General features: G+C 44.2%; 1 protein-coding gene across 6 annotated transcripts in view; it reads right to left on the bottom strand.

Moving 5' to 3' along the window:
* Positions 1-20,607, bottom strand: part of LOC139260276 (arginyl-tRNA--protein transferase 1) — a 320,830-nt gene extending 300,223 nt beyond the window's left edge. For 4 of the 6 annotated variants that reach the window (XM_070876681.1, XM_070876680.1, XM_070876679.1 and 1 more), the window contains exon 1: positions 19,262-19,393. In XM_070876681.1, coding sequence (XP_070732782.1) covers positions 19,262-19,370 — 109 coding nt within the window. In that variant the 5' untranslated portion in view covers positions 19,371-19,393. Of the gene's footprint in view, positions 1-19,261; positions 19,394-20,232 lie in introns of those variants that run through there. The other 2 variants (XM_070876677.1, XM_070876682.1) reach the window with 2 other exon arrangements.
* Positions 20,608-27,937: the final 7,330 nt, after the last annotated feature.

Consider the following 27,937-nt stretch of genomic DNA (forward strand, 5'->3'; position numbering starts at 1 on the left):
TATTGGCCAAGTCAATAAAGAATTCTGTTCCCAGATGCGCATTAACCAGCAGCTGCATTGTGCCTACCGACCCCAAGCTGCGGGACTCGTTGAACGCGCTAATCAGACTCTTAAGACCAAGCTTGCAAAACTGGTAGCATCAACCGGACTCAATTGGCTTAAACTCCTTCCCATAGCTCTATTCCAGATCCGAACTACTCCCACTGGTAGGGCTAGACTGACCCCCGCTGAGGTCATTTATGGTAGGCCCCTTAGGACCCCATGGAATCAGAATGTCCCCTCCACTGTCCAATTTCACCATATGACTGAGGAGATGACTATGACCCTAACTCAGGCTCTGCGAATAGCCCACAACCAGGTTCGAGATGCTCACCTTGACCTCCCAGTGTTACCTGAATCATCTCTCGTGCGACCAGGAAAATATGTCCTGATCAAGAAATGGATTCGAAAGGGACTAGAGCCACGATGGGAGGGGCCCTTTCAGGTGTTACTCACTACCCCCACCGCAGCTAAGGTTGAAGGGAGAAGTGCCTGGGTTCACCTGCACCACTCTAAACTTATTACTTCATAATGAGCCTCTCACTGGTCGTCCTAACCCTTGTTTCTGTTCCAGACTTCTTCTCCTCCATAGCTGAATAAACCACATCCTTGGGGCAGGAAGAAAAATGCCAAGAACACGGCAAGAGAAAGGAACAAGCAGACCGAGCTGTTTTCTGAGCTCTCCTTATCTTATTGTTAACTAATGTATAGTATCGTCTAAAATTATTTAAGCATGTGTAAGCAAGCAGGTATAATTGTGCTATTTTGTACTATCCTAGCTGAACTGGAAGGGCTACAGGATAACTTATTTTATCAGACCCATACCCGATTGCATGGCAATCAAACTGTGTGTTACCCACTAGCCCAATCAGTAGAGGCCCTGTTCGTGGCCATCCCTGGGTGGACTCCCCGCGACTTATATACGGCAGATACCTTGGACGCACCCTGTGAGGGACAAACGGGCGAATATAGAAAGGGTATACCGGGAAGATGTGTGGAATTAATAGACTCCATGAATCCCGAGTGCAGAGGATCCCAGGGAAAGAACGGAGCGGTATGCTCGGACATTGCAAGCTACCCGCTTTGCTTCTCAGGACAAGGGTGGGGTTGTGTATATATCACCCAAGCCATTGATGCCATAAGAAAGCAGCTGGATGAGTTTAGGCAGGGCCCAGAGAAAGGAAGTGGTTGGTTGGATTGGTTATTTGGAGGATCCTGGAGATCTTATTTAATGCATGGAGCAGTCATTCTCGTTGTGATAATAGTTACCTGTTGTCTGCTTATTGGCTGCTTTAATGTCTGTTGTAAAGTAATGATGGCGAAATTGGAGCAAACTCCTACAGTCACGAGCTCCCGGAATTTGGTTGAACAAACTAAAGATTTACTCGAGAATCAAGAAGAGTATGAGAAACAAGAATGCAAACGGCTGAATGCGATACTCCTGGAATAATCACCAGGGTTATCATAGAATGATAAAAGGGGGGAATGAGAATGTAGATAGAAGGTTTGCGAATGTGTTAGTAAGGGATCATGGGAAAATGGCCAAGAAAAATTGTCCCGCTGCGATATTTGCCCTGTCGCCACAAACAAAGGATTACTCAGAGTTGTGGTCAAACACGAGTTACGTGAAAAAGCAAAAGTCAGACATGATTCAGACGAGGGGCTGCTATAAACAGCAGTAAAATAGGGAAGTGTGATGAGTTTCGAAACAATAAACACATCCCTGGAGCCCGCCCTGTTTGGAGAGTTGTTAGCCTGCAATTGGGTATGCTATGGGGGAAATCGACCAATGATTGTATAAACTGAGTGTCACTCAAATGTGTTCTGCTGTAACAATGTATAAGTGTTGAGCTTTTGTACTGTTACGAGACTTGTCAGGAGAAAGGTGGACAGACTCGAATCGAGAGTGTTCCCTTTTATCTTAACAGGTCCCGGCCGGGAGATTCTCTAATTCTCTAATAAAGGTCTTATGTTGCTAAGACTAAAAGTGTTCGTGTGTCAGTGAATTCGCTGAAACGGATTGAAGGGAAAAGAATCCAGTATCAACACCAACATTTACTTTAGTCACTCTTTTCCGTTTTATATATCTGTAAAAGCTTTTACTTTCGGTTTTTATGTTTTGCGCAAGTTTACCTTCGTAATCTATCTTTCCTTTCTTTATTGCTTTCTTAGTCATTCTTTGTTGTTGTTTAAAATTTTGCCAATCTTCTAGTTTCCCACTAACCTTGGCCACCTTATACGCATTGGTCTTTGATTTGATACTCTCCTTTATTTCCTTGGTTATCCACGGCTGCTTATCCCTTCTCTTAACCACCCTTCTTTTTCACTGGAATATATTTTTGTTGCGCACTCTGAAAGAGCTCCTTAAAAGTCCTCCACTATTCCTCAAATTGTGCCACCGTTTAGTCTGTGTTTCCAGTCTACTTTAGCCAACTCTGCCCTCATCCCACTGTAGTCCCCTTTGTTTAAGCATAGTGCGCTTGTTTCTGACACAACTTCCTCACCCTCAATCTGTATTACAAATTCAACCATACTGTGATCACTCATTCGTTTATTATTCCTGTTTCATTACACAGGACCAGATCTAAAATAGCTTGCTCCCTTGTAGGTTCTGTAACATACTGTTTTAAGAAACAATCCTGTATGCATTCTATGAATTCCTCCTCCAGGCTACCCCGTGCGATTTAACAGCCTTCTCAACTTGTCCGTTCACCTTCAAAGATTGGTGTACATACACCCCAAGTCTCTCTATTCCTTGGTTTATATTGCCTCTCCTCACTCTTCCTACCAAAATGTATCACTTCACACTTCTCTGCATTAAATTTCATCCGCCATGTGTCTGCCAATTTCACCAGTCTGCCTGTGACCTCCTGAAGTCTGTTACTATCCTCCTCATTGTTTACCACATTTCTGAGTTTTGTGTCATCTGCAAATTTTGAAATTATGCTCTGCATACCCAAGTTCAGCTCATAAATATGGATCAAAATGAGCAGAGGTCCTAATAAAAACCCCTGGGGAACAACAATGTATAAATTCCTCCAGTCTGAAAAACAACCGTTCATGACTACTCTGTGCTTTCTGTCCCTGAGTCATTCTGCATCCACACTGCAATTTTCATTTAATCCCAGCTTTAATTATGCTAATAAGTCTATGTTGTGGTACTTGGTTAAATGCTGTTTTAAAGTCCATTTTCACATCAACTGCATTACCTTCATCAACCTTCTCCGTTACTTCAAAAGAACTCAATCAAGTTAGTCAAACACAATTTGCCTTTAACAAATCCATGCTGACTGTCATTTATTCGCCCAATTTTCCAAGTGCCAATTAATTATGTCCCAGATGTTTGTCTCTAAAAAAAAATTCCCCACCATCGACATTAGGCTGACTGGCCTGTAATTGTTGGGTTTATCCCACTCCCCTTCTTTGAATAATGAGGTAATATTTGCAATTCTATAGTCCTCTGGCACCACTCCGATATCTAAGAAGGATTGGAAGACTGTGGCTGGAGCATCCATAATTTCCATCCTTACTTCCCTCAGTAACCTAGGATGCATCCCATCCGAACCGGATGACCTTTCTACTTTGAGTACTGCCAATCGTTTAAGTACCTCATCTATATTTATTTTTATCCTATCCAACATCACTACTCCCTCCAGCTTTACTGCTACATTGGCAGCATCCTCTTCACTGGTGAAGATAGGTCATTTAGTACCTCAGCCATGTCTTCTACCTCCACAAAATCACCTTTTTGGTCCCTAATCTGCCCCACCCTTCCACTATTTATAGGTTTATAAAAAGTCTTTTGGGTTCCCTTTTATGTCATCTGCGAATCTATTCTCACACTCTCTCTTTGATCCTCATTCACTTTTTTAGATCTCCTCTGTACTTTCTGTATTCAGCTTGGTTCTCTTTTATATCATGAACCTTACATTTGTCGTAAGCCTCCTTTTTCTGTCCAATTATAATCTTTATATCTTTAGTCATCCAGGGAGCTTGAGCTCTGGATGCCCTTAATTTCCCTCTCGTGCTATGTGTCTAGTCTGTACCAGAACCATCTCCTCTTTGAAGGCCTCCCATTCTTCAATAACTGTTTTGCCCACTCATTTTTTATTCCAATCCATCTGGGCCAGATCCCTTTTCAACTCACTGAAATTAATCCTCCTCCAGTTAAGTATTTTTACGCTTGATTGTATCTTGTCCTTTTCCATAACTATTCTAATCCTGATATTCTGTTAACTGTTTCCCAAATGCTCCACTTTCCCCACTTCATTCGCCAAAACTAGATTCAGCACTGCTTCCTTCCTCATGGGCTGGAAACAACTGATCAATAAAGTTCTCTTGTACACATTTCAACCCCCTTTTTTCTCTTTAAACGAGGATAATTGAAGTCCCCCATTATCATTACTCTTATAGTATTTGCATCTTTCTGTAATTTGTAGAAAAATCTGCTCCTCTATCTCCTTCCCACGATTTGTTCGCAATAGTATACAACCAGCAGCGTAACAGCTTCTCGATTGTTCATTAATTCTGACCAAATAGATTTGGTCTTTGACCCCCTCAACTACATCAACCCTTTGGCAAGTGGGTTAATAAACAGAGGTCATAGATTTAAAATTATTGGCAAAAGATCGAGAGGGAAGATGAGATGAGTTTTTTTTCCACGGAGAGTTGTCGGTATCTGGAATGCTCTACCGGAAAAGGTGGTGGAAGCCAATTATATTACTAATTTTTAGAGAGCTGGACAGGGTACATGAGGATGAGGAACTTACAGGGTTATGGACAAAAAGCGGGGGGTTGGGACTAAGCAAGACTCCTCTTTCAAAGAGCCAGCACAGGCCCAACAGGCCTCCATCTGTGCTGTCAGTTTCTATGATTCTTTCCAGTGCAATCATCGTTTCTTTAAATACTGCCACGCATTTCCTTTTTTTCTTTCCCTATCTTTCCTGAATACCTCAGAGCCAGGAATATCAAATTCCCAATCCTCCCCTTCTTGGAGCCACTGTATCATAGCCCCATGTAGCAAATCGTGCCTGCAGCTCACCAACCGTTTTTACCACACTATATGCATTTACATACATGTACTTCAAACTCATGGATCTTGCTTTGTCCAACACCCCCGCTTTCACCACTTTGCATTTGCCTCCTGTTTGATCCTTCCTATTTCTGAACTATTCTTCACTCTCATGCTGGTTGTCTCTCCCAATCCTTTGTGCATCTTGTTTAGCCTCTCTAAAATTTCATCCTGGTCCCATCCCCCTGCAACATTAGTTTAAACCCTCCCCCACAGCACTCGTCACCTCCAAATCCTGTACTCACAGGTGCCTCTAAAGCCTACTCCCACCAATTTTATGCAGCTCCAATTTATTGGATTGCCAACTTGTTAAATGTCCACTAATCAGCTGTTTAGGGGCCTGGCATTGGAAAACCAATGCACACAGTATGTCAATCAGCAATTCAGGAGCCCAAGAACAGAGGAGCACATGTGGCTTATAAAGTGTGTACATGCAAGAACATAAGAAATAGGAGCAGTGGTAGGCCGTACAGCCCCTCCAGCCTGCTCCGCCACTCACTAAGATCATGGCTGATCCTAGACCTCAAATCCACCTTGCCACCCAATCTCCATATCCCTTGATTGCCCTAGACTCCAAAAATCTAGCTATTCTCAAAGACTGAGCGTTCACAGCCCTCTGGGGCAGAGAATTCCAAAGATTCACAACCCTCGGAGGGAAGAAATTCCTTCTCATCTTGGTCTTAAATGGCCTACCTCTTATCCCGAGATGATGCCCCCTAGTTCTAGACATCCCAGCCAGGGGAAACAAACTCTCAGCATCTACCCTGTCAATCCCCTTCAGAATCTTGCATGTTTTAACGAGATCACTGGTGGAATAAATCACTGGAGGAAAAGGCAGCAATGAGAAGTCACTAAAGGAACAGGAGCAGCCAAGAGATCACTAAAGCAACAGTGAGGTATCAGTAAGTCAGTACAACAGAGTACAACAGTGCGCGTTTGCGCACATAGAGGGTGAACTCCAAGTCATAGTCAACATGTACACTGAGGCGTACGAAAGCATGACCCTTACACTAAACATCCGTAAGACAAAGGTCCTCCACCAGCCTGTCCTCGCTGCACAGCACTGCCGCCCAGTCATCAGGATCCACGCGCGGCCCTGGACAACGTGGACCATTTCCAATACCTCGGGAGCCTCTTATCAACAAGGGCAAACATTGACGACGAGATTCAACACCGCCTCCAGTGCAGCCTTTGGCTGCCTGAGGAAAAGAGTGTTTGAAGACCAGGCCCTCAAATCTGCCACCAAGCTCATGGTCTACAGGGCTGCAGTAATACCCACCCTCCTGTGTGGCACAGAGACATGGGCCATGTACAGTAGACACCTCATGTCGCTGGAGAAATACCACCAACGATGTCTCCGCATGATCCTGCATATCCCCTGGGAGGACAGAGTCACCAACATTAGCGTCCTCGACCAGGCCAACATTGAAGCACTGACCACACTCGATCAGTTCTGCTGCGCAGGCCACATTGTTCGCATGCTTGACACGAGACTCCCAAAGGAAGCGCTCTATTCGGAACTCCTTCACGGCAAACGAGCCAAAGATGGACAGAGGAAACGTTTATAGGACACCCTCAAAGCCTCATCCCCACCAAGTGCAACATCCTCACCGACACCTGGGAGTCCCTGGCCAAAGACCGCCCTAAGTGGAGGAAGTGCATCCAGGAGGGCGCTGAGCACCTAGAGTCTCATCACCAAGAGCATGCAGAAATCAAGCGCAGGCAGCGGAAAGAGCATGCGACAAGCCAGTTCCACCCACCCTTTCCTTAACGACTGTCTGTCCCACCTGTGACATGGACCGTGGTTCTCGTTTTGGACTGTTCAGTCACCTAAGAACCCATGTTTAGAGTGGAAGCAAATGTTCCTCGATTTCGAGGGACTGCTTATGATGATGACAACAGAGTAATGAGTGTAATAGAGAAAAACAAAAAAGATTGACAACCGGGAGTAATAAACACTGTGTTGAAATTTCATGACCTGTCTGGAGGAAGCAATATTTCATATTCTACTTTTTTTCAAAATTCATGAAAAACAGGAATTTTAGACTAGGGAGACCTGAAATTGAGGATAAGAACATAAGAAATAGCTGGATGAGTAGGCCATTTGCCTGCTCCGCCATTTAATAAGATCATGGCTGATCTGATCATGGATTCAGCTCCACTTTCCTGCCCGCTCCCCATATCGCTCAAAAATCTGTCTATCTCTGCCTTAAATAACCCGGCCTCCACAGCTCTCTGGGGCAGAGAATTCCACAGATTTACAACCCTCAGAGAAGAAATTCCTCCTCATCTCAGTTTTAAATGGGCGGCCCCTGAGTTCTAGGTTCCTCTCTGCATCCACCTTGTCGAAACTCCTCAGTATCTTATATGTTTTGATAAAATCACCTCGCATCCTTCTGAACGCCAATGAGTACAGGCCCAACCTATCTTCATAAGTCAACCCCCTCATCTCTGGAATCAACCCAGTGAAGCTTCTCTGAACTGCCTTCAATGCAAGTATATCCGTCCTTAAATACGGGGACCAAAACTGTACACAGTACTCTCAGTGCAGCCTCACCAATACCCTGTACAGTTGTAGCAGTACTTCTCTACTTTTATACTCCATCCCCCATGCAATAAAGGCCAATATTCAATTTGCCTTCCTGATTACTTGCTGTACCTGCATACCAACTTTTTGTGTTTCATACACATGTACCCCAGGTCCCTCTGTACAACAGCACTTTGCAATTTTTCTCCATTTAAATAGTAATTTGCTTTTCTATTTTTTCTGCCAAAGTGGATAACCTCACATTTTCACACATTTTACTCCATCTGCCAAATTTTTGCCCACTCACTTACCCTGTCGATATCCCTTTGCAAATTTTGTGTCCCCTCCTCACAATTCGCTTTCCCACCCATCTATGTATCATCAGCAAACTTCGCTACATTACACTGGGTCACTTCATCCAAGTCATTAATATAAATTGTAAATAGTTGAAGCCCCAACAATCCCTGCAGCACCCCACTAGTTACGATTTGCCAACCATAAAAAGACCCATTTATCCCGACTCTCTGTTTTCTGTTAGTTAGCCAACTCTCTATCCATGCTAATATATTACCCCCAACCCCGTGAACTTTTATCTTGTGCAGTAATTTTTTATGTAGCACCTTATCAAATGCCTTCTGGAAATCCAAATACACCACATCCACTGATTTCCCCCTTATCCACGCTGCTCGTTACACCTTCAAAGAACTCCAGCAAATTTGTCAAACATGATTCTCCTTTCATAAGCCGTGATGACTCTGCTTGACTGAATTATGCTTTTCCAAATGTCCTGCTACTGCTTCCTTAATAATGGACTCCAGCATTTTACCAACGACAGATGTTAGGCTAACTGATCTATAATTTCATGCTTTCTGTCTGCCTCCTTTTTTAAAATAGGGGCGTTACATTTGCGGTTTTCCAATCCGCTGGGACCTCCCCAGAATCCAATGAATTTTGGTAGGTTACAACCAATGCAGCCACTTCTTTTAAAACCCTAAGATGTAAGCCAGCAGGTCCAGAGGGCTTGTCCGCTTTTAGTCCCATTATTTTACCGAGTACTACTTCGCTAATGATAGTGATAGTATTAAGTTCCTCCCTCCCTATAGCCCCTTGATTAGCCACTATTGGGATGTTTTTAGTGTCTTCTACCGTGAAGACCGATACAAAATATTTGTTCAAAGTCTCTGCCATTTCCCTGTTCCCCATAATTCAAGACTCTGCCTTTGATTCAAGAGTTCTCGACTCCATCCTGCAGCATGCGACGCGCCACCACCTCAGTAAAACCCCAACACTGCACGAGGTAGAAAAAGCCATAAGGCAGCTTAAGAACAACAAGGCTATGGGAGCGGATGGAATCCCTGCTGAGGCACTGAAGTATGGCGGAGAGGCACTGATGGCACGAATACATGACCTCATCTCTCTCATCTTGAGGGAGGAGAGCATGTCAGGAGATCTCAGAGATGCAGTGATTGTGACCATCTTTAAAAAAGGGGACAAGTTTGGCTGCGGCAACTACAGAGGAATCTCCCTGCTATCAGCCACTAGGAAAGTTGTTGCTAGAGTCCTCCTCAACCGTCTTCTCCCTGTGGCTGAGGAGCTCCTCCCGGAGTCACAGTGCAGATTTCGTCTCCTACGGGGCACAATGGACATGATTTTTGCAGCTCGACAGCTGCAGGAAAAAATGCAGGGAACAGCGCCAGCCCTTATACATGTTCTTCTTCGACCTTACAAAGGCCTTTGACACTGTCAACCGCGAGGGTTTATGGAGGGTCCTCCTCTGTTTCGGATGCCCCAAAAAGTTCGTCAACATCCTCCGCCTGCTCCACGTCGACATGCAGGCCGTGATCCTTTCCAACGGATCCATCACAGACCTAATACACGTCCAGATCGGGGTCAAACAGGGATGCGTCATCGCCCCAACCCTCTTCTCAATCTTCCTCGCTGCCATGCTCCAACTCACAGTCAACAAGCTCCCCGCTGGAGTGGAACTAAACTACAGAACCAGTGGGAACCTGTTCAACCTTCGCTGTCTCCAGGCCAGGTCTAAGACCACCCCGGCCTCAGTCGTCGAGCTACAGTACGCAGACGACGCCTGCATCTGCGCACATACAGAGGCTGAACTCTAGGACATAGTCGACGTATTTACTGAGGCGTATGAAAGCATGGGCCTTACGCTAAAAATCCGTAAGACAAAGGTCCTCCACCAGCCTGTCCTTGCTACACAGCACTGCCCCCCCCAGTCATCAAGATCCATGGCCCTGGACAACGTGGACCATTTCCAATACCTCGAGAGCCTCTAATCAAGAAGGGCAGACATTGACGACGAGATTCAACACCGTCTCCAGTGCACCCTTCAGCTGCCTGAGGAAAAAAAAAAAAGAGTTCGAAGACCAGGCCCTCAAATCTGCCACCAAGCTCATAGTCTACAGGGCTGCAGTAATACCCGCCCTCCTGTATGCACAGAGACATGGACCACGTACAATCGACACCTCAGGTCGCTGGAGAAATACCACCAACGATGTCTCCGCAAGATCCAACAAATCCCCTGGGAGGACAGATGCACCAACATTAGCGTCCTCGACCAGACCAACATCCCCAGCATTGAAGCACTGACCACATTTGATCAGCTCCGCTGGGCAGGCCACATTGTCCGCATGCCAGACACGAGACTCCCAAAGCAAGCGCTCTACTTGGAACTCCTTCACGGCAAACGAGTCAAAGGTGGGCAGAGGAAATGCTACAAGGACACCCTCAAAGCCTCCCTGATAAAGTGCAACATCCCCGCCGACACCTGGGAGTCCCTGGCCAAAGACTGCCCTAAGTGCAGCTGGGAGGGCGCTGAGCATCTCGAGTCTCATCGCCAAGAGAATGCAGAAATCAAGTGTAGGCAGCGGAAAGAGCGTGCGACAAACTTGTCCCACCCTCCCTTACCCTCAACGACTATCTGTCCCACCTGTGACAGGGACTGCGGCTCTCGTATTGGACTGTTCAGCCATCCAAGGACTCATTTTAAGAGTGGAAGCAAGTCTTCCTCGATTCCGAGGGACTGCATATGATGATGATTATTAATTACCCAGTCTCATCCTGTAAGGGACCAACATTTACTTTAACCACTCTGAGTAATCATCTCCATACTGCTGCCTTTGATCGGCGAGGGCAGAGCCAGGGCATGAACTTTACAACATTAAGGGGGAAGATAAGAGTCTCAAGCACGAGAGTTTAAGCAGTCGATGACAGCTTCAGTGACATGCCGTGTTGCATTGTTGTCCGTAGAGCTGGCCTAGATTGTGTAGTACCCAGGACTCGGGTAATAATTGACAAATATACCACCTCTGGTGATCTTCTAATTCATTTTGTTCGGTTTAATTTCAAGGCATGGGTTGCTTTTAGTTTCAGGTAACACAAAGACAATGGGGGAATGGAAATAAGTTTTAGAAGTCGATTGCACAAAGCAGTAATAATTTGGGGGGAGGTTGAGTGCAAATCAATTTCTAAACAAACCTTAGTAGTTCAGTGGAAAGCCTCAGCTCATAAAACCTTGTTGTATATACCTTGTTATTAACTAGAAATTTAAAAAGATCAATGTAGGTTGCTTGTATAATTTCTTTAAAAAGATGGTTATGTAATAAATTGTATCAAGATTTTTTTTTTCTCAACTGCATTTCTCAAAAAAATTTTGGGAAATAAAAAGTGTAAGAGTTTTTTCATTTAATTATTTTCAAAACAAGGTTCAGATGTTCAAACCGGGAAAGTCATTCTTCTGCTTCCAAAAATGTTCAAAATCCAGAGCATCCGTAGGGATTTTTCACTTAGGCAATTAACTTAATTTCCGAATTAATGTTTCAGTTCTAAGAGCTTGTTTATTTAGTCAGCTAAAATTGCAGTGATGCAAATGGAAATGGCCCAGATTTTGCAGTGGTAATGATGGCGAAACTGTCAGTGTTCACCACAACCTCAGGATTTAGCACATGCGCAGATTAACGTAAAAATCCTGAAATTGTCATCAGTCATGCTCCACCACAGGTTGGGCTGTGGAACTCCCCAGAGCCAGCAATCAGTTGAAATCACATACAAGGATGAAAACTTCCCCTTTTACGATGGAAAATCACCGTTTAAAAAAAAATCTTAAAACTTTAAACCTTGCTGAAAGAGGTGTAACTGGGTTTTTAAATGGCCTTTTGACTGCTGAACCATTTTGGCCCTGAAAAATAAATTGTATATTTGTAGAATATCAAACTTTTCCATTAATATGATTAATTACAAGTTGTTAATATGAATTATTTAAGTTGTTTAAGATATTTCAGCTTCTACTTTAATCCAATGTGCATGTCCCAATCTTGATTTTTCTCTTTGTAAAATTTACAAATAATAATTAGAATCTGTGCATTTTACTTCCTGGTTTGCTGTCTGTGTGAATTCTTCAAAGTGATTGCCTGCTTAGATAACTTGATGACATCACTGTTGCTGGACACTTGGGATTTGTTTGATTGGGCACCAGATTCAAACAAAGGTCAGGAGAGCTGAAATTCACACCTCAGAGATCACCAAATCTTTGAGGCAGCTTTCTTAGGTCAGCGGCGAGCACCGTCGCTTCGCCTCATACATCAAATTCCAGACCAATGTTTATTTTTTTTTAATCCTGAGTTGCGTTTCTTTGGGGTTTTTTTTACAAATTTTCCAGAAATTATAGGATTGTTTGAGAGAACAGGCTGCAACAGTAGCTTTGTAAAGGGTGGAATTTTGTTTTTTGTATTAAAATGAAGATTTAGGTCACACCGAATGCACATTTATCTTTAGGCAACATAATATTGAGCTCTTTCTGAGCGACTATTTGATTGACTTTGAACTACAAACATTTTCATTTCTGGCAACCCTGTGTGTAAGCAGTGTGCAAATTATAAGAACATAAGAACATAAGAATTAGGAACAGGAGTAGGCCATCTAGCCCCTCGACCCTGCTCCGCCATTCAATAAGATCATGGCTGATCTGGTTGTGAACTCAGCTCCGCTTACCCGCCCTCTCCCCATAACCCTTAATTCCCTTATTGGTTAAAAATCTATCTATCTTTGACTTGAAAACATTCAATGAGCTAGCCTCAACTGCTTCCTTGGGCAGAGAATTCCACAGAATCACAACCCTCTAGGAGAAGAAATTCTTTCTCAACTCGGTTTTAAACTGGCTCATCCGTATTTTGAGGCTGTGCCCCCTAGTTCTCGACTCCCCTACCAGTGGAAACAACCTCTCTGCCTCGATCTTGTCGATCCCTTTCATTATTTTAAATGTTTCTATAAGATCACCCCTCATCCTTCTGAACTCCAACGAGTAAAGACCCAGTTTACTCAATCTATCATCATAAGGTAACCCCCTCATTTCTGGAATCAGCCTAGTGAATCGTCTCTGTATCCTTTCCAAAGCTAGTATATCCTTCCTTAAGTAAGGTGACCAAAACTGCACGCAGTACTCCAGGTGCGGCCTTACCAATACCTTATACTGTTGCAGTAAGACCTCCCTGCTTTTGTACTCCATCCCTCTCGCAATGAAGGCCAACATTCCATTCGCCTTTCTGATTACCTGCTGCACCTGCAAACTAACCTTTTGGGATTCATGCACAAGGACCCCCAGGTCCCTCTGCACCACAGCATGTTGTAATTTCTCCCCATTCAAATAATATTCCCTTTTACTGTTTTTTTTCCCCCAAGGTGGATGACCTCACACTTTCCGACATTGTATTCCATCTGCCAAACCTTAGCCCATTTGCTTAACCTATCTAAATCTCTTTGCAGCCTCTCTGTGTCCTCTACACAACCCGCTTTCCCACTAATCTTAGTGTCATCTGCAAATTTTGTTGCACTACACTCTGTCCCCTCTTCTAGGTCATCGATGTATATTGTAAACAGTTGTGGTCCCAGCACCGATCCCTGTGGCACACCACTAACCACTGATTTCCAACCGGAAAAGGACCCATTTATCCCGACTCTCTGCTTTCTGTTCGCCAGCCAATTCTCTATCCATGCTAATTCATTTCCACTGACTCCGCGTACCTTTATCTTCTGCAGTAACCTTTTGTGTGGCACCTTATCGAATGCCTTTTGGAAATCTAAATACACCAGATCCATCGGTACACCTCTATCCACCATGCTCGTTATATCCTCAAAGAATTCCAGTAAGTTAGTTAAACATGATTTCCCTTTCATGAATCCATGCTGCGTCTGCTTGATTGGACTATTCCTATCTAGATGTCCCGCTATTTCTTCCTTAATGATAGTTTCAAGCATTTTCCCCACTACAGATGTTAAACGAACCGGCCTATAGTTACCTGCCTTTTGCTTGCCCCCTTTTTTAAACAGAGGCGTTACATTAGCTGCTTTCCAATCCGCTGGTACCTCCCCAGAGTCCAGAGAATTTTGGTAGATTATAACGAATGCATCTGCTATAACTTCCGCCATCTCTTTTAATACCCTGGGATGCATTTCATCAGGACCAGGGGACTTGTCTACCTTCAGTCCCATTAGCCTGTCCAGCACTACCCCCCCTAGTGATAGTGATTGTCTCAAGGTCCTCCCTTCCCACATTCCTGTGGCCTGCAAATTTTGGCATTGTTTTTGTGTCTTCCACTGTGAAGACGGAAGCAAAATAATTGTTTAAGGTCTCAGCCATTTCCACATTTCCCATTATTAAATCCCCCTTCTCATCTTCTAAGGGACCAACATTTACTTTAGTCACTCTTTTCCGTTTTATATATCTGTAAAAGCTTTTACTATCTGTTTTTATGTTTTACGCAAGTTTACCTTCGTAATCTATCTTCCCTTTTTTTATTGCTTTTTTAGTCATTCTTTGCTGTTGTTTAAAATTTTCCCAATCCTCTAGTTTCCCACTAACCTTGGCCACCTTATACGCATTGGTCTTTGATTTGATACTTTCCTTTATTTCCTTGGTTATCCACAGCTGGTTATCCCTTCTCTTGCCACCCTTCTTTTTCACTGGAATATATTTTTGTTGCGCACTATGAAAGAGCTCCTTAAAAATCCTCCACTGTTCCTCAATTGTGCCACTGTTTAGTCCTTGTTTCCAGTCTACTTTAGCCAACTCTGCCCTCATCCCACTGTAGTCCCCTTTGTTGAAGCATAGTACGCTCGTTTCTGACACAACTTCCTCATCCTCAATCTGTATTACAAATTCAACCATATGGTGATCACTCATTCCGAGAGGATCTTTTACTAGGAGATCGTTTATTTTTCCTGTCTCATTACACAGGACCAGATCTAAGACCTTTTCTCATCCCTGGTTATTCTTATGTTTTTACTGTCGACAAATACAAACTTATATAATAGTTTTAATGGATAAGGTGGTGGGGGAGTTTGTGTGGGGATATCAAGGAGAAGGTGGTCCTAATGTTCTTGAAACTTTGGTCCAAAGAATTCTTAATATGGCTCTGCTTTCATTTAGTTAAACAAAATTAGGATCAGCAACGTTTCTTCCCCTTGCCATCCCCCAATTCTCTCAGGCCTGTCACTTTCAACATTGCACCCGAATGCGCATGTACAGCATTCAACCCAGATTAAAAAAAGGTTCCTCTCCTGGTATAAATGTTGGGAAAAGAACTGCCCATTCCACAAACACTACTTCCATCTTTTGTGGATATGAATAGTTTTTCAACACAAGCTGTTCCCTTTAAAACTGACCAAATATTCCATATTTACAGCATAACCCCCACTGTATTACTTATACAGCTACCTACAACTAAAATACTAATTTCAAGGTGCTTAACGAATGGTAGCTGGATGGCAAAGTGCTTTGCAACTCCCAAAGCAGAAGGTTGCTTCAGCAATTTTATAGCGCATCATGGTTTGGGGAAATCGTGTGAATTGGGGCCACTGTTTTGCACCTCCTAGCAGCTGGATCCATAACAACATAAAGTTGAACCTTCGCTTAACATTATGTATTTTTGGCAGGTTCAGTTGAATAATAAAAATGAATGGAAAACAAAATTAATAATTTTAACTTTATCTTGTGCTCTGCATTTATTGAAACTATTAATATTTTCTGAAGTAAAGGAAACATTGATCATATTCTTTTCATTATGCAATAACCATCAGTTTGCAGCAAATACACAATGGACTCGAGATATGTGGACATTTATGGTGGTGCTTAAGTTGTAGTGATCTAATCCTTGCACAAAATGACTCAGAATTACAGTGGGAGACACAGAACGCTCTGGGCGGAGTATTGCAATTTATGTATAATTTCAATTTTTACACTAATGGTTCCCTTTGGATTGCTGCAATTAATGCAGAGTGAATTCTCAACTGCTTTGCTGACATTGCATTCATCTGAAATAAATTGTTTTCAGATCCAATTGATCCAGCATGTAGATGTCACATTTGTGGTTTGCGTCCATGAACTTTCTTCGCCTGCTTGCAGGAGGCCTCCCGGTTCTCAGAACTTCTCACGTGACAACTGCTGCCGTAAAACCACTGGACGATACTCAACTGCATGGAACCCAACCGTTACAAGGAAAATACAATACGGTCCCCACCACTTAAAACGTTCATATTTAAAACAGGCAGCCGTTTATGTTTGCCAAAAATCACTAACAATTATCCATTTGCAGTAATGCCAATTTCAAAGTTGCCGGTTAGAATTCAGCAGAGGAGGACAAAGAGTTTAATTAGGAGGGGGAAAATAGAGTACAAGAGGAAGCTTGCTGGGAACATAAAAACTGACTGCAAAAGCTTCAATAGATATGTGAAGAGAAAAAGATTAGAGAAGACAAACGTAGGTCCCTTGCAGTCAGAATCAGGTGAATTTATAATGGGGAACAAAGAAATGGCAGACCAATTGAACAAATACTTTGGTTCTGTCTTCACGAAGGAAGACACAAATAACCTTCCAGAAATACTAGGGGACAGAGGGTCGAGGGAGAAGGAGGAACTGAAGGACGATAGATCCCCAGGGCCTGATAGTCTGCATCCCAGAGTACTTAAGGAAGTGGCCCTAGAAATAGTGGATGCATTGGTGATCATTTTCCAGCAGTCTATCGACTCTGGATCAGTTCCTATGGACTGGAGGGTAGCTAATGTAACACCACTTTTTAAGATAGGAGGAAGAGATAAAATGGGGAATTATAGACCGGTTAGCCTGACATCAGTGGTGGGGAAAATGTTGGAATCAATTATTAAAGGATGAAATAACAGCACATTTGAAAAGCAGTGACTGGATCGGTCCAAGTCAGCATGGATTTATGAAAGCGAAATCATACTTGACAAATCTTCCAGAATTTTTTGAGGATGTAACTAGTAGAATGGACAGGGGAGAACCAGTGGATGTGGTGTATTTGGACTTTCAAAAGGCTTTTGACAAGGTCTCACACAAGAGATTGGTGTGCAAAATTAAAGCACATGGTATTGTGAGTAATGTATTGACGTGGATCGAGAACTGGTTGGCAGACAGAAAGCAGAGAGTTGGGATAAACGGGTCCTTTTCAGAATGGCAGACAGTGACTAGTGGGGTGCCGCAGGGCTCAGTGCTGGGACACCAGCTATTTACAATATAGATCAATGATTTAGATGAAGGAATTGAGTGTAATATCTCCAAGTTTGCAGATGGCACTAAACTGGGTGGCGGTGTGAGCTGTGAGGAGGATGCTAAGAGGCTGCAGGGTGACTTGGACAGGTTAGATGAGTGGGCAAATGCATGGCAGATGTAGTATAATGTGGATAAATGTGAGGTTATCCACTTTGGTGGCAAAAACACAAATGCAGATTATCTGAATGGCAGTAGATTAGGAAAAGGGGAGGTGCAACGAGACCTGGGTGTCATGGTACATCAGTCATTGAAAGTCGGCATGCAGGTACAGCAGGCAGTGAAGGCGGCAAATGGCATATTGGCCTTCACAGCTGAGGATTTGAGTATAGGAGCAGGGAGGTCTCACTGCAGCTGTACAGGGCCTTGGTGAGGCTTCACCTGGAACAGTGTGTTCAGTTTTGGTCTCCTAATCTGAGGAAGGACGTTCTTGCTATTAAGGGAGTGTAACAAAGGTTCACCAGACTGATTCCCGGGATGGCAGGATTGAAATATGAGGAGACACTGGATCGACTGGGCCTGTATTCATTGGCGTTTAGAAGAATAAGAGGGGATCTCATAGAAACATATAAAATACTGATGGAACTGGACAGGTTAGATACAGGAAGAATGTTCCCGATGTTGGGGAAGTCCAGAACCAGGGAACACAGTCTAAGGATAAGGGGTAAACCATTTAGGACCGAGATGAGGAGAAACTTCTTCACTTAGAGTTGCTAACCTGTAGAATTCTCTGCCGCAGAGAGTTGTTGATGCTAGTTTGTTGGATTATATTCAAGAGGGAGTTAGATATGGCCCTTATAGCTAAAGGGATCAAGGGGTATGGAGGGAAAGCAGGGAAGGGGTACCGAGGTGATGCTCAGCCATGATCTTATTGAATGGTGGTGCAGGCTCAAAAGAGCCGAATGGCCGATTCCTGCACCTATTTTCTATGTTTCTATGTTAGAGCATCTGAAGTGATCCACTTATTTTGGCCAGAAACAGTTGTTATTACTCACTAGTTCACACTTCAATAAAGGTGTATACAGTCTTGATCTACAACATTCTTGTTATATTCTTGTGAATTGTACAAGTTAACAAATTGAATTCATTTTTGCTCTTTTGGAGAAAACCAAAGTATTGAATTATCAATGTAGTGATTAGCAATGCAGTTTCCACTAGGGTTCACAGTCAGCTATTGGCATTAGAATCCATCAAACTCAAGGTTACAGCTAGAGAAACAGCTAGTGTTAATGTCCAAATTTTTATTCCCAAGGACCACATTCACCTCATCCAAAGTACATATGTGGCTCTCTTTAAGACCACATTGGGACAATAGGCCTGCTCGCAATTCTGACATTCATTCTGTGTGAGCACTGTGGAGCCTTAACCGCCAACATTTTCCAAAAAGACATTCTCATCAACGACAAACCTATCCAACTGGTCAATAGTGCTACCATGTTATACCTTCCATCACCATAATGGGCAACTCGTTCACACAAATGCGCCCGCTATAAGCAGTAAGGACTGTCTATGCCAACTGCAGGCAAGTGCCACATGATCAGACATCATGTGCTCAAACCTCTGAGAATACATCCAACCAGAATTGGCAACCCCACTATCTACTAAGCTCATAAAAACGAGAATTGAGGTAGCATCCTCCATCAATGAGTGAGATAAATGGACCTTGTCTGAATATTATTTGGAGCCCCAAACACGTTATGCTGTACCCCAGAACAAAAGTTATTAAATAGGATAGGTAAATGTATTGGAGCATACTATTTTAGCTATTACAGTAAACATGAATTTTCCAAAGGATGCATTCCTGAGCCATTCTGCAATCAAAGGCCTTCCTCCTTCTCTACTTGAGTATCACTGATTGGGGAAGGTGTAATTGTGAACCTGCCCCAGTCCCGTGGGCTTCCGCTGTTTTTCTACTTTCATCAATCTGCAGCACAGGAGGCCTGGTCCCGCCTCTATACATAAACATCCTGCTCTATTTGCCCCTCATCCTTTTAGTTGCATCCAAACATTACCCCGGATCTTTCCCCGGGGCGGTTTCTCTCACCCTTGGAGTAGTTGCTGTTGGTCCCCTTGCAGTAGCCGCACTTATAACCGTCATCCTCAATGAAGTACTCGACGATACTAGCAACTCCTCCACCGCCGTTGGCGGCCATGTTACTCAACAGCTGTTACCAAGCCCACGGCACGCACCCGCCCGCCGACCAATGAAGAGACAGCGGAGCGGGCGCCTGCCCCCAAACCAATGAGGTGACAGCGGCTCTGGCGTCCGCCACCAATGAGAAGACAGCAGCACTGGCGCCCGCCCACCCGCCGACCAATGAGGAGACAACGGCGCCGGCGCACCTGTGCACCCACAGCGTGCCCTCCATTTCGCGGGGTGTGAGCTGCTCGATTTCTTGTTATTTTGCGCACAGATAAAACATCTTCTCAAGAGTGAAAGGACAGCAGAGCACCGCTGTTCAAAATGTACTTTACAACAAGAATGTGTACAATGTGGTCAGTTGTCAATTCAAGTTGCTGCATTCAACTCCCCGTTTTCCACTTTTGTGATCGTTATTTTTACGTGGAGCACTTTAACGGTCCAGGAGGGGACAGCCTATCAGGCGCCTGCACTCTGTGATATATTTACCATCTATATGTTTATATATATATATATATATATATGTATAAAATGAAAATGTTCCTGGAGTAAAACCCCACCCATACTGACGCAGCCAGAATCCTTGATGTTGTGATCAAGCTCCTATGTAGGGCTCGTGCCTGGGTTTTAAAATAAAAATTAAAACGACATTAATTACATGATTGAAATATTACATTTTTAATGTTTAGTTTCGGAGCAAAAAAGGTGCTGGATCAGAGCGATCTTGCAAAAGTGGTTCGATATACAGAGGCCTACACTTGCTGCAAAGCCTCGGACACAAAGTTATTTGTTGAAGCAGTTCATGCGGCACCGGAAGCTTACACTCGGAAAGGGTTCACTCTCAAATACACGGCCGTGTTGATTATCTGACTTACCCGTGGACTCCTTGCCATCGTCTGAGCCACAATATCCACAACGATAGTAGGACTTGAAACCTTTATATTCCACGATTGAATACATCCCATGTCGTTTGTTTGACCTCGTTCAATCCAACGGCAACGTTTTAGGACATTAACATTTGTAACCGACACCAGGCTTTACGGGATAAAAACTGGTAACTCCAAGTCACATGCCAACTCCAAGCAATAATGCTCGTTTGCAAAGCTGATGCGCTTCTTTACCAGTCTTCAAACACTATTAAAAAAAACTCTAGCAACCGGGTAAGAGGCTGAAAAACCACAAAGCGGTGACGTATATTTACTCACTAAAGTGCAAGGTTGCCAGTCCTTTTTCACCTTTTCAATATTTTTTAAAGGTACAAGTAGTTTTAATTGTCTTACACACTGTCACCAACTAAACTCCGCCTATAAAAGTGTGTAAACATGACAGTTGTGCTATTTTGCCTCGTCGTTAGTCATTTATAATCAAGTCAATCTTGTTGACTGGACCAGTCATCATCGGCAGTCTGGGAAGACTTGCTGGACCAGTATTGCAGATGTGTCCAACTTTTACTTAATTCCCTTCATTGTCTTACTTTCGACTAGGCAAAATGTAGTCATTTTTGGTCTGTCGCACAGGGTGCAGAACAACAACTTGTATTTATATAGCGCCTTTCACATAGTAAAACATCCAATATGCTTCACCTGACCATTATAAAGCAGTATTTGATACTAAGCCATTAGGGCAGTTATCTTGGAGGGTTATGGGGCCCAAGGAGATTACAGAAATGGGAAGGGGAGAGGTCATGGATTTAAAAATGAGAATTCTAAAATTGAGGCATTGCCTTTGCTTAACCAGGAGCCAATGTAGGTCAGTGAGCACTGGACTGTTTCATGAATGGGACTTGGTACGGGTTAGGACACAGGCAGCAGAGTTTTGGATGACCTCGTTTACTTTTATAGCATTTGTAGAAACTTACAGTACAGTAGGCCATTCTGCCCGCCGTGCCTGTCCTGGGTCTTGAAAGAGCAGTCCCACATCTCTGCTTTTTTGTCAGTAACCCTGTAAGTTGCTCATTCTCAAGTACCTATCCAATTCTTGTTTAATTATTTATGAAATCAGTTTCCACAACCTCTTCAAGTAGAGCGCTCCAGATCCCAACAACTCAAGTGAAAAAAATTCTCATCTTCCCCCTTGATTTTTTTCCAATAATTTTGAATCCATGACCTCTAGTTATTGGCCCAGTTGCCAGAGGAAATATTTTTTTCCATTGACTGTCAAAACCTCTCATTGAAAACCCCTATTCACTCACCTCTTAACCTTCTTTGTTCCAAGGAGAACAGTCCTATTTTTCCAAAGTTTCTCTATACAAATAGCTCAGAATTATCACATTGGCCTTTATAAATCAAATAGTAAGGTTGCTATTAGAACAGCAGATGAACTGGTAGTGATCCAAATTAAATGATCCTGACAACTAGTTCTGGAGCAATCAAAATTCACCTGTGACCTCATCAGCATTAAACATTTTCCTGTGTACTTGTTCTGTCAAAAGCTAAATGCAACCAAAGTTTTGAAATGCTTGTAATTGGTCTAAATATCAAATAGACTGTTTTGCATTCTGTAGTGGCTATTTCTTACCTACGTTTAGTTATTACAAATCAATACATTAAAATAATCAAGTACAAGAGATCTACAACAAAGTACAAAATAAAATAAATGAATACGGAAATATCAGTGGGAAATAATCCTCTTTTCTGATTCTGTAATGGCACCATGTCCCACATATACTGTATTCTGTTTAGACCATATATTAGGCAAGTAATTTTAACAAGTATTAAATAAAAACATGTTGAAGTGAAGACTGGTTCCAATGTCACAGATGTCTCCCAACACCTTCATAAAAAATGCTAAGTTATTTTTGTTATGCTCATAGCAACTGAGTACTGTAGACAGTGAATAAGTATGACCTTCGCTCCTTTAATTAAACTCCAGAGCGCTGGTACAGCATGGGAGGTCTGCTTATATACAATGCTCCCAAGGGAAGCTGGGATCCCTTGGGACTCCAACACGTAGGCCCTCTGGTGGCGTTATGATACAGGTTGTCTCGGGTTACATACATCACATCACTCCCTCCCAAAGTCAATAGTACACCAGGGTGAGACAATCTGGGGCTGTTCGCTCTCTTGTCGATCGTCTCGGTTGTGGGTGAGTTGGTTGGTTCTTCGCTGGGGCTGCTGGGCAGCTGGCCTTGCCGGGCTGCTGGGATGGTGAGTTCAGCTTCGCGGTCAACCATGTTGCCACTTGTGTGTGTGTTGGCGGGTCGAAATTGGTGGTGTCCTCTTCAGGTTGCTCGTGGCTGTTTGTGAATCGCAGTTTTGTTTGTTCCAAATGCTTTCTGCAAGTTAGTCCATTGGCCAGTTTGACCTGAAACACCCTACTCCCTTCTTTGGCTATTATAGTGCCAGCAAGCCCTTTGGGACTATGTCCATAGTTGAGTACAAATACAGGTTTATTGACTTCAATATCGCGTGACAAGTTTCATGGTGTATGCTTTGTTGATGCCGCCTGCCCTCGACATGATCATGGAGATCAGGGTGGACAAGAAAGAGCCTTGTTTTGAGCGCCCTTTTCATGAGCAGCTCGGCTGGGGGGACCCCAGTGAGCAAGTGGGGTCTGGTGCGGTAGCTGAGCAGGACTCGGGACAGGCGGGTCTGCAGGGAGCCTTCCGACACATGTTTCAAGCTTTGCTTGATGGTTTGGACTGCCCGTTCTGCCTGGCTATTGGATGCAGGCTTCAACGGGACAGATGTGACGTGCTTGATCCCATTGCGGGTCATGAATTCCTTGAATTCAGCACTGGTAAAGCACAGCCCTTTGTCGCTGACAAGGACATCAGGCAGGCGGTGCGTGGCAACATGCCTCGGAGGCTATAAATGATGGCAGTGGACATGCTTACAGACATTATTACACATTCAATCCATTTTGAATAAGCATCCACAACAATCAACAACATTTTGCCTAGAAATGGGCCCACAAAGTCAACGTGGATCCTAGACCACGGTTTGGAGGGCCATGACCACAAACTTAGCGGTGCCTCTCTGGGTGCAATGCTCAGTTGAGAGCAAATGTTGCATTGGCGCACGCATGACTCTATGTATGAGTCGATGCCGGGCCACCACACATGGGATCTGGCTATAGCTTTCACCATTACTATGCCTGGGTGGGTACTGTGTAGGTCGCGTATGAACGTTTCCCTGCCTTTCTTTGGCAAAACCACGCGATTACCTCACAAAAGACAGTCCTCCTATGGACATTTCATCTTTGCGCCGCTGCAATGGCTTGATCTCTTCATGCATCTCTGCTGGGACGCTGGACCAGCTCCCATGGAAGACACAGTTTTTTTTAACCAGGGACAATAAAGGATCCTGGCTGGTCCAGGTCCTGAACTGGTGGGCCAGAACGGGTGACTTTTTGTTTTCGAATGCATCCATCATCAAGAGCAAGTCTGCAGGCTGTGCCATTTCCACCCCAGTGGTGGGCAATGGTAGGCGACTGAGAACATCAGCGCAGTTCTCTGTGCCTGGTCTGTGGCGGATCACATAGTTGTATGCAGACAGTGTGAGCGCCCATCTTTGGATGCGGGCAGGGGCATTGGTGTTAATCCCTTTGCTCTCTGAGAATAGCAATCTGAGCGGCTTATGGTCAGTTTCTGGCTCAAACTTGAGACCAAACAGATATTGGTGCATTTTTTTCACCCAAAAAACGCATGCCAGAGCTTCTTTTTCAAGCATGCTGTAAGCCCTTTTGGCCTTGGACAAACTCCTGGATGCATAGGCGACCGTTTGCAATGTTCGCGATTCGTTACCTTGTTGTAACACACACCCGACCCCGTATGAAGATGCATCACAAGCTAGCACTAATCGTTTATCTGGGTTATACAGAACAAGCAGTTAGTTGGAACATAACAGATTTCAGGCTTTCTCAAAAGCAGCCTCTTGTGATTTCCCCCATACCCAGTTATCTCCCTTGTGTAGTAGCACATGTAGGGGTTCTAGCAAGGTGCTTAACCCGGGTAGAAAATTACCAAAATAGTTGTGTCGTCTCAGGAACGACCGCAGCTCCGTCACGTTCTGTGGTCTTGGTGAGTTCTTGATGGCCTCCGTCTTGGCGTCGGTGGGTCTGATGCCGTCTGCCGCAATTCTTCTCCCGAAGAACTCGACCTCTGGTGCCAGGAAAACACACTTCGAGTGTTTCAACCCGAGTCCCACGCGCTCTAGCCGACTTAGAACCTCTTCCAGGTTCTGCAAGTGTTCGATGGTGTCCCAACTTGTGACCAGTATGTCGTCCTGGAAAACCACGGTGCGCGGAACCGACTTTAGCAGGTTCTCCATATTCCTTTGGAAAATTGCCGCGGCTGATCGAATCCCAAATGGGCATCTATTGTAGATGAACAGACCTTTGTGCGTGTTGTGCAGGTGAGGCCTTTCGACGATTCCTCCAGCTGCTGCGTCATGTAGGCCGAGGTCAGGTCCAACTTGGTGAACGTCTTTCCTCCAGCCAGTGTCGCAAATGGGTCGTCTGACTTGGGTAGCGGGTACTGGTCCTGTAGCGAAAAACAGTTAATCGTTACTTTATAGTCCCCACAAATTCTGACCATGCCATTGTCTTTGAGAACCGGAACAATCGGACTGGCCCACTCGTTGAACTCCACCGGCACGATGATGCCTTCTCGTTGCAGCCTGTCCAGCTCAATTTCTACTTTTTCTCGCATCATATATGGTACCGCCCGTACCTTGTGGTGGATGGGTTGTGTACCAGGAACCAAGTGGATTTGCACCTTCGCCCCCAAGAAACTTCTAATGCCTGGCTCAAACAACGATGGGAACCTGCTCAGAACCTGGGCACGAGGTGTCGTCATCGAACGAGAGCACTCGGATGTCATCCCAGTTCCAGCGGATTTTTCCCAGCCAACTTCTGCCGAACAGTGTGGGGCCATCTCCTGGTACAATCCATAGTGGGAGTTCATGCACTGCTCCATCAGAGGAGACTTTTACTTCTGCGCTGCCAATAACAGGAATCAGCTCTTTGATGTAAGTTCTTAGGTTGGTATGAATGGGGCAAAGATTGGGCCTGTGTGCCTTGTTGCACCACAACCTGTCGAAGGCCTTTTTGCTCATGAGAGACTGATCCACACTTGTGTCCAGTTCCATGGATACTGGAATTCCATTCAGTTCAACTTTTAACATGATCGGTGGAAATTCCGTGGTGAAAATTCCGTGGTGAAGGTATGTACCCCATACACTTCTGCCTCCTCGGTTCGAGTCTCTAGTTCAGCCTGATCCACCATGGATTTATCTTCCTCTGCAATGTGGTGGTTTGCAGGGTTTGCAGCTTGTCTGCACATTTGCTGGAGGTGTCCCATTGTTCCACAGCCTTTGCACGCATAGTGTTTGAAGCGGCATTGATGGGCTCGATGATCACCAATGCCAACAAGGTGTCTCGCATGAATGATTGATGGCGGACTCTGGGTCATTTGAGGTCGTGCAGCTGCAGCCTTTGCGTTCTGCCATATGCATTCCTGCCTGAAAAAGACGTTACTTTGTGTATAGTACTAGCTGAAACCTCTTTATGCTGTGAAATTTGTTTGGTGGTATCGCTGGTGGACATAAATGCCTGGGCTATCGTTATGGCTTTGCTCAGATTCGGTGTTTCAACAGTCAATAGTTTGCGAAGGATAATCTCATGGCCAATGCCAAGCATAAAAAAGTCTCTTAGCTTTTGCTCCAGGAATCCATTGAATTCGCAATGTCCTGCAAGGCGCCTCAGTTTGGCGACGTAGCTTGCCACTTCCTGGCCTTCAGACTGTTGACACATGTAGAATCAAGACCTTGCCATCAAAACGCTTTCCTTCGGATTTAGGTACTCCCGGACCAGCGTACACAATTCTTTATAGGATTTGGTTGTTGGTTTCACCGGAGCTAGACGATTCTTCATGAGGCCATAGGTTGTTGTCCCACAGACAGTAAGGAGCATTGCCCTTCATTTGGCAGCATTCTTGTCCCCTTCCAGCTCATTGGCCACGAAGTATTGGTCGAGTCGCTACACGCAGGCCTCCCTTCTGAGAATTTCTCTAGGATACCAACAGTTCTTTGCATTTTTGCGTGGTTGTTATCTCGTTGCCAATTGTTAAGCTCATAACAAAGTGATGCAGCTGAGTACTGTAGACAGTAAGTGTGACCTTAGCTCCTTTATTTAAATTCCAGAGTGCTGGTACAGCATGGGAGGCTTGCTTGTATACAATGCTCTCAAGGGTTGCTGGGATCCCTTGGGACTCCAACAGCTAGGCCCTTTGGTGGCAGTATGATACAGGTTGCTTAGGGTTACATACATAACAATTTAATCATCTATGTCACTAAAAAAACTCATTGGGGTGGTGTCCTCAAAGGACTCGTGAGTAAAGACATATAGAACTGATAATCCTGGGTTTGACTTCTATCTCTTGAGTTAGCAGATTGCAGCAAGAACACCAGTTTAAGGCACTGTAACGTGTACCTTTCTTCCCAATAATAGCACGCAGATGCTCACTGCTGATGCTTGGATGGATAACCTCCATTTGAGTTACTAAAACTTGTGCATCAATCAAACATGGAGTCAATGGGCTGGATTTTCGAGGAGTTTGCGACCAGGTTTTCGCCATGTTTTGACCCTCCGCAGTGAAAACCCGGTCACAAAACCCGGGTGCGATCCTCGGCTCATTTGATGTGGCGATGGGAAGTACCACCGCCGAGCTCTGCGCCGGACGTGCAATGACGCGGATTGTGTTACCATCCGAGTTTCGTCACACTCCCGACCCATACGCCGCGCCCAGAATAACAGGTAAAACCTGTTAGTGCAGTCCTGCCAGCAGTGGCAAGTTAGAAAACCTGCAAAAAAAGGTAAGTTAAAGTTTTTATTATTTTAATTTTTTTGCAGCGATTTATTAGGCAACGGTCTTGGTAATGTTTCTGGAATTTTTTTTTCCCCCTTCCAAGGACTCTCGCAGCGCTCCCAGCCCCACACTAAAGTTGGCAAGGATCACGTTTTGCACCGTGAATAATTGTGCAATACCTCCCTTTGCGATGCGACCCCAAAGGCAGAACGTTCAGCCTAAAATCGGTAGCGCAGCAAAAATGGTAATTTTCACGTATTGTTTACGTTTTTGCCCAAAAACTCCCAAACCCAAAAATCCAGCCCTCTAGGAGGCCGGAAAGAAAATTGGCAAGCAAGAAAAATTCCATGACACAAATTTCCCTACTAGTTTACGTGTTATTTCTATATGGTAAACAAGTCACCATGGCTACCACTGGCGATGCGGTAAGGTCATACTTGAGAAAAAGCACCACGTTTCAACCAATTGGAATACCAAGGCAACCATATCCCTGACATTCTGTGTATTTGGTGAAAAAATGGTACATTAATTTAGAAAGTTAGTGGACGAACTATTTAGTCAGAATTCATTTTTCTTGCAGACCATGAAAAGCAGCCTGCGATTCCAAGTTTGATCATGGAAAAAAAAATAGCAACTTCCAGGTCGAGCAATGTGAATAAAGTGAGTGACTAAAGATTGTCTTGGTACATTCATCAAAGTTCTCAATCTACTGCAGCACCGTGATTATATAGTGGTATACAACAACAAAAACAGTGTAACAAGAAATTAACAGT

This window comes from Pristiophorus japonicus, chromosome 3 (genome assembly GCF_044704955.1).
Source record: "Pristiophorus japonicus isolate sPriJap1 chromosome 3, sPriJap1.hap1, whole genome shotgun sequence".
Taxonomy (NCBI): Eukaryota; Metazoa; Chordata; class Chondrichthyes; family Pristiophoridae; genus Pristiophorus; species Pristiophorus japonicus.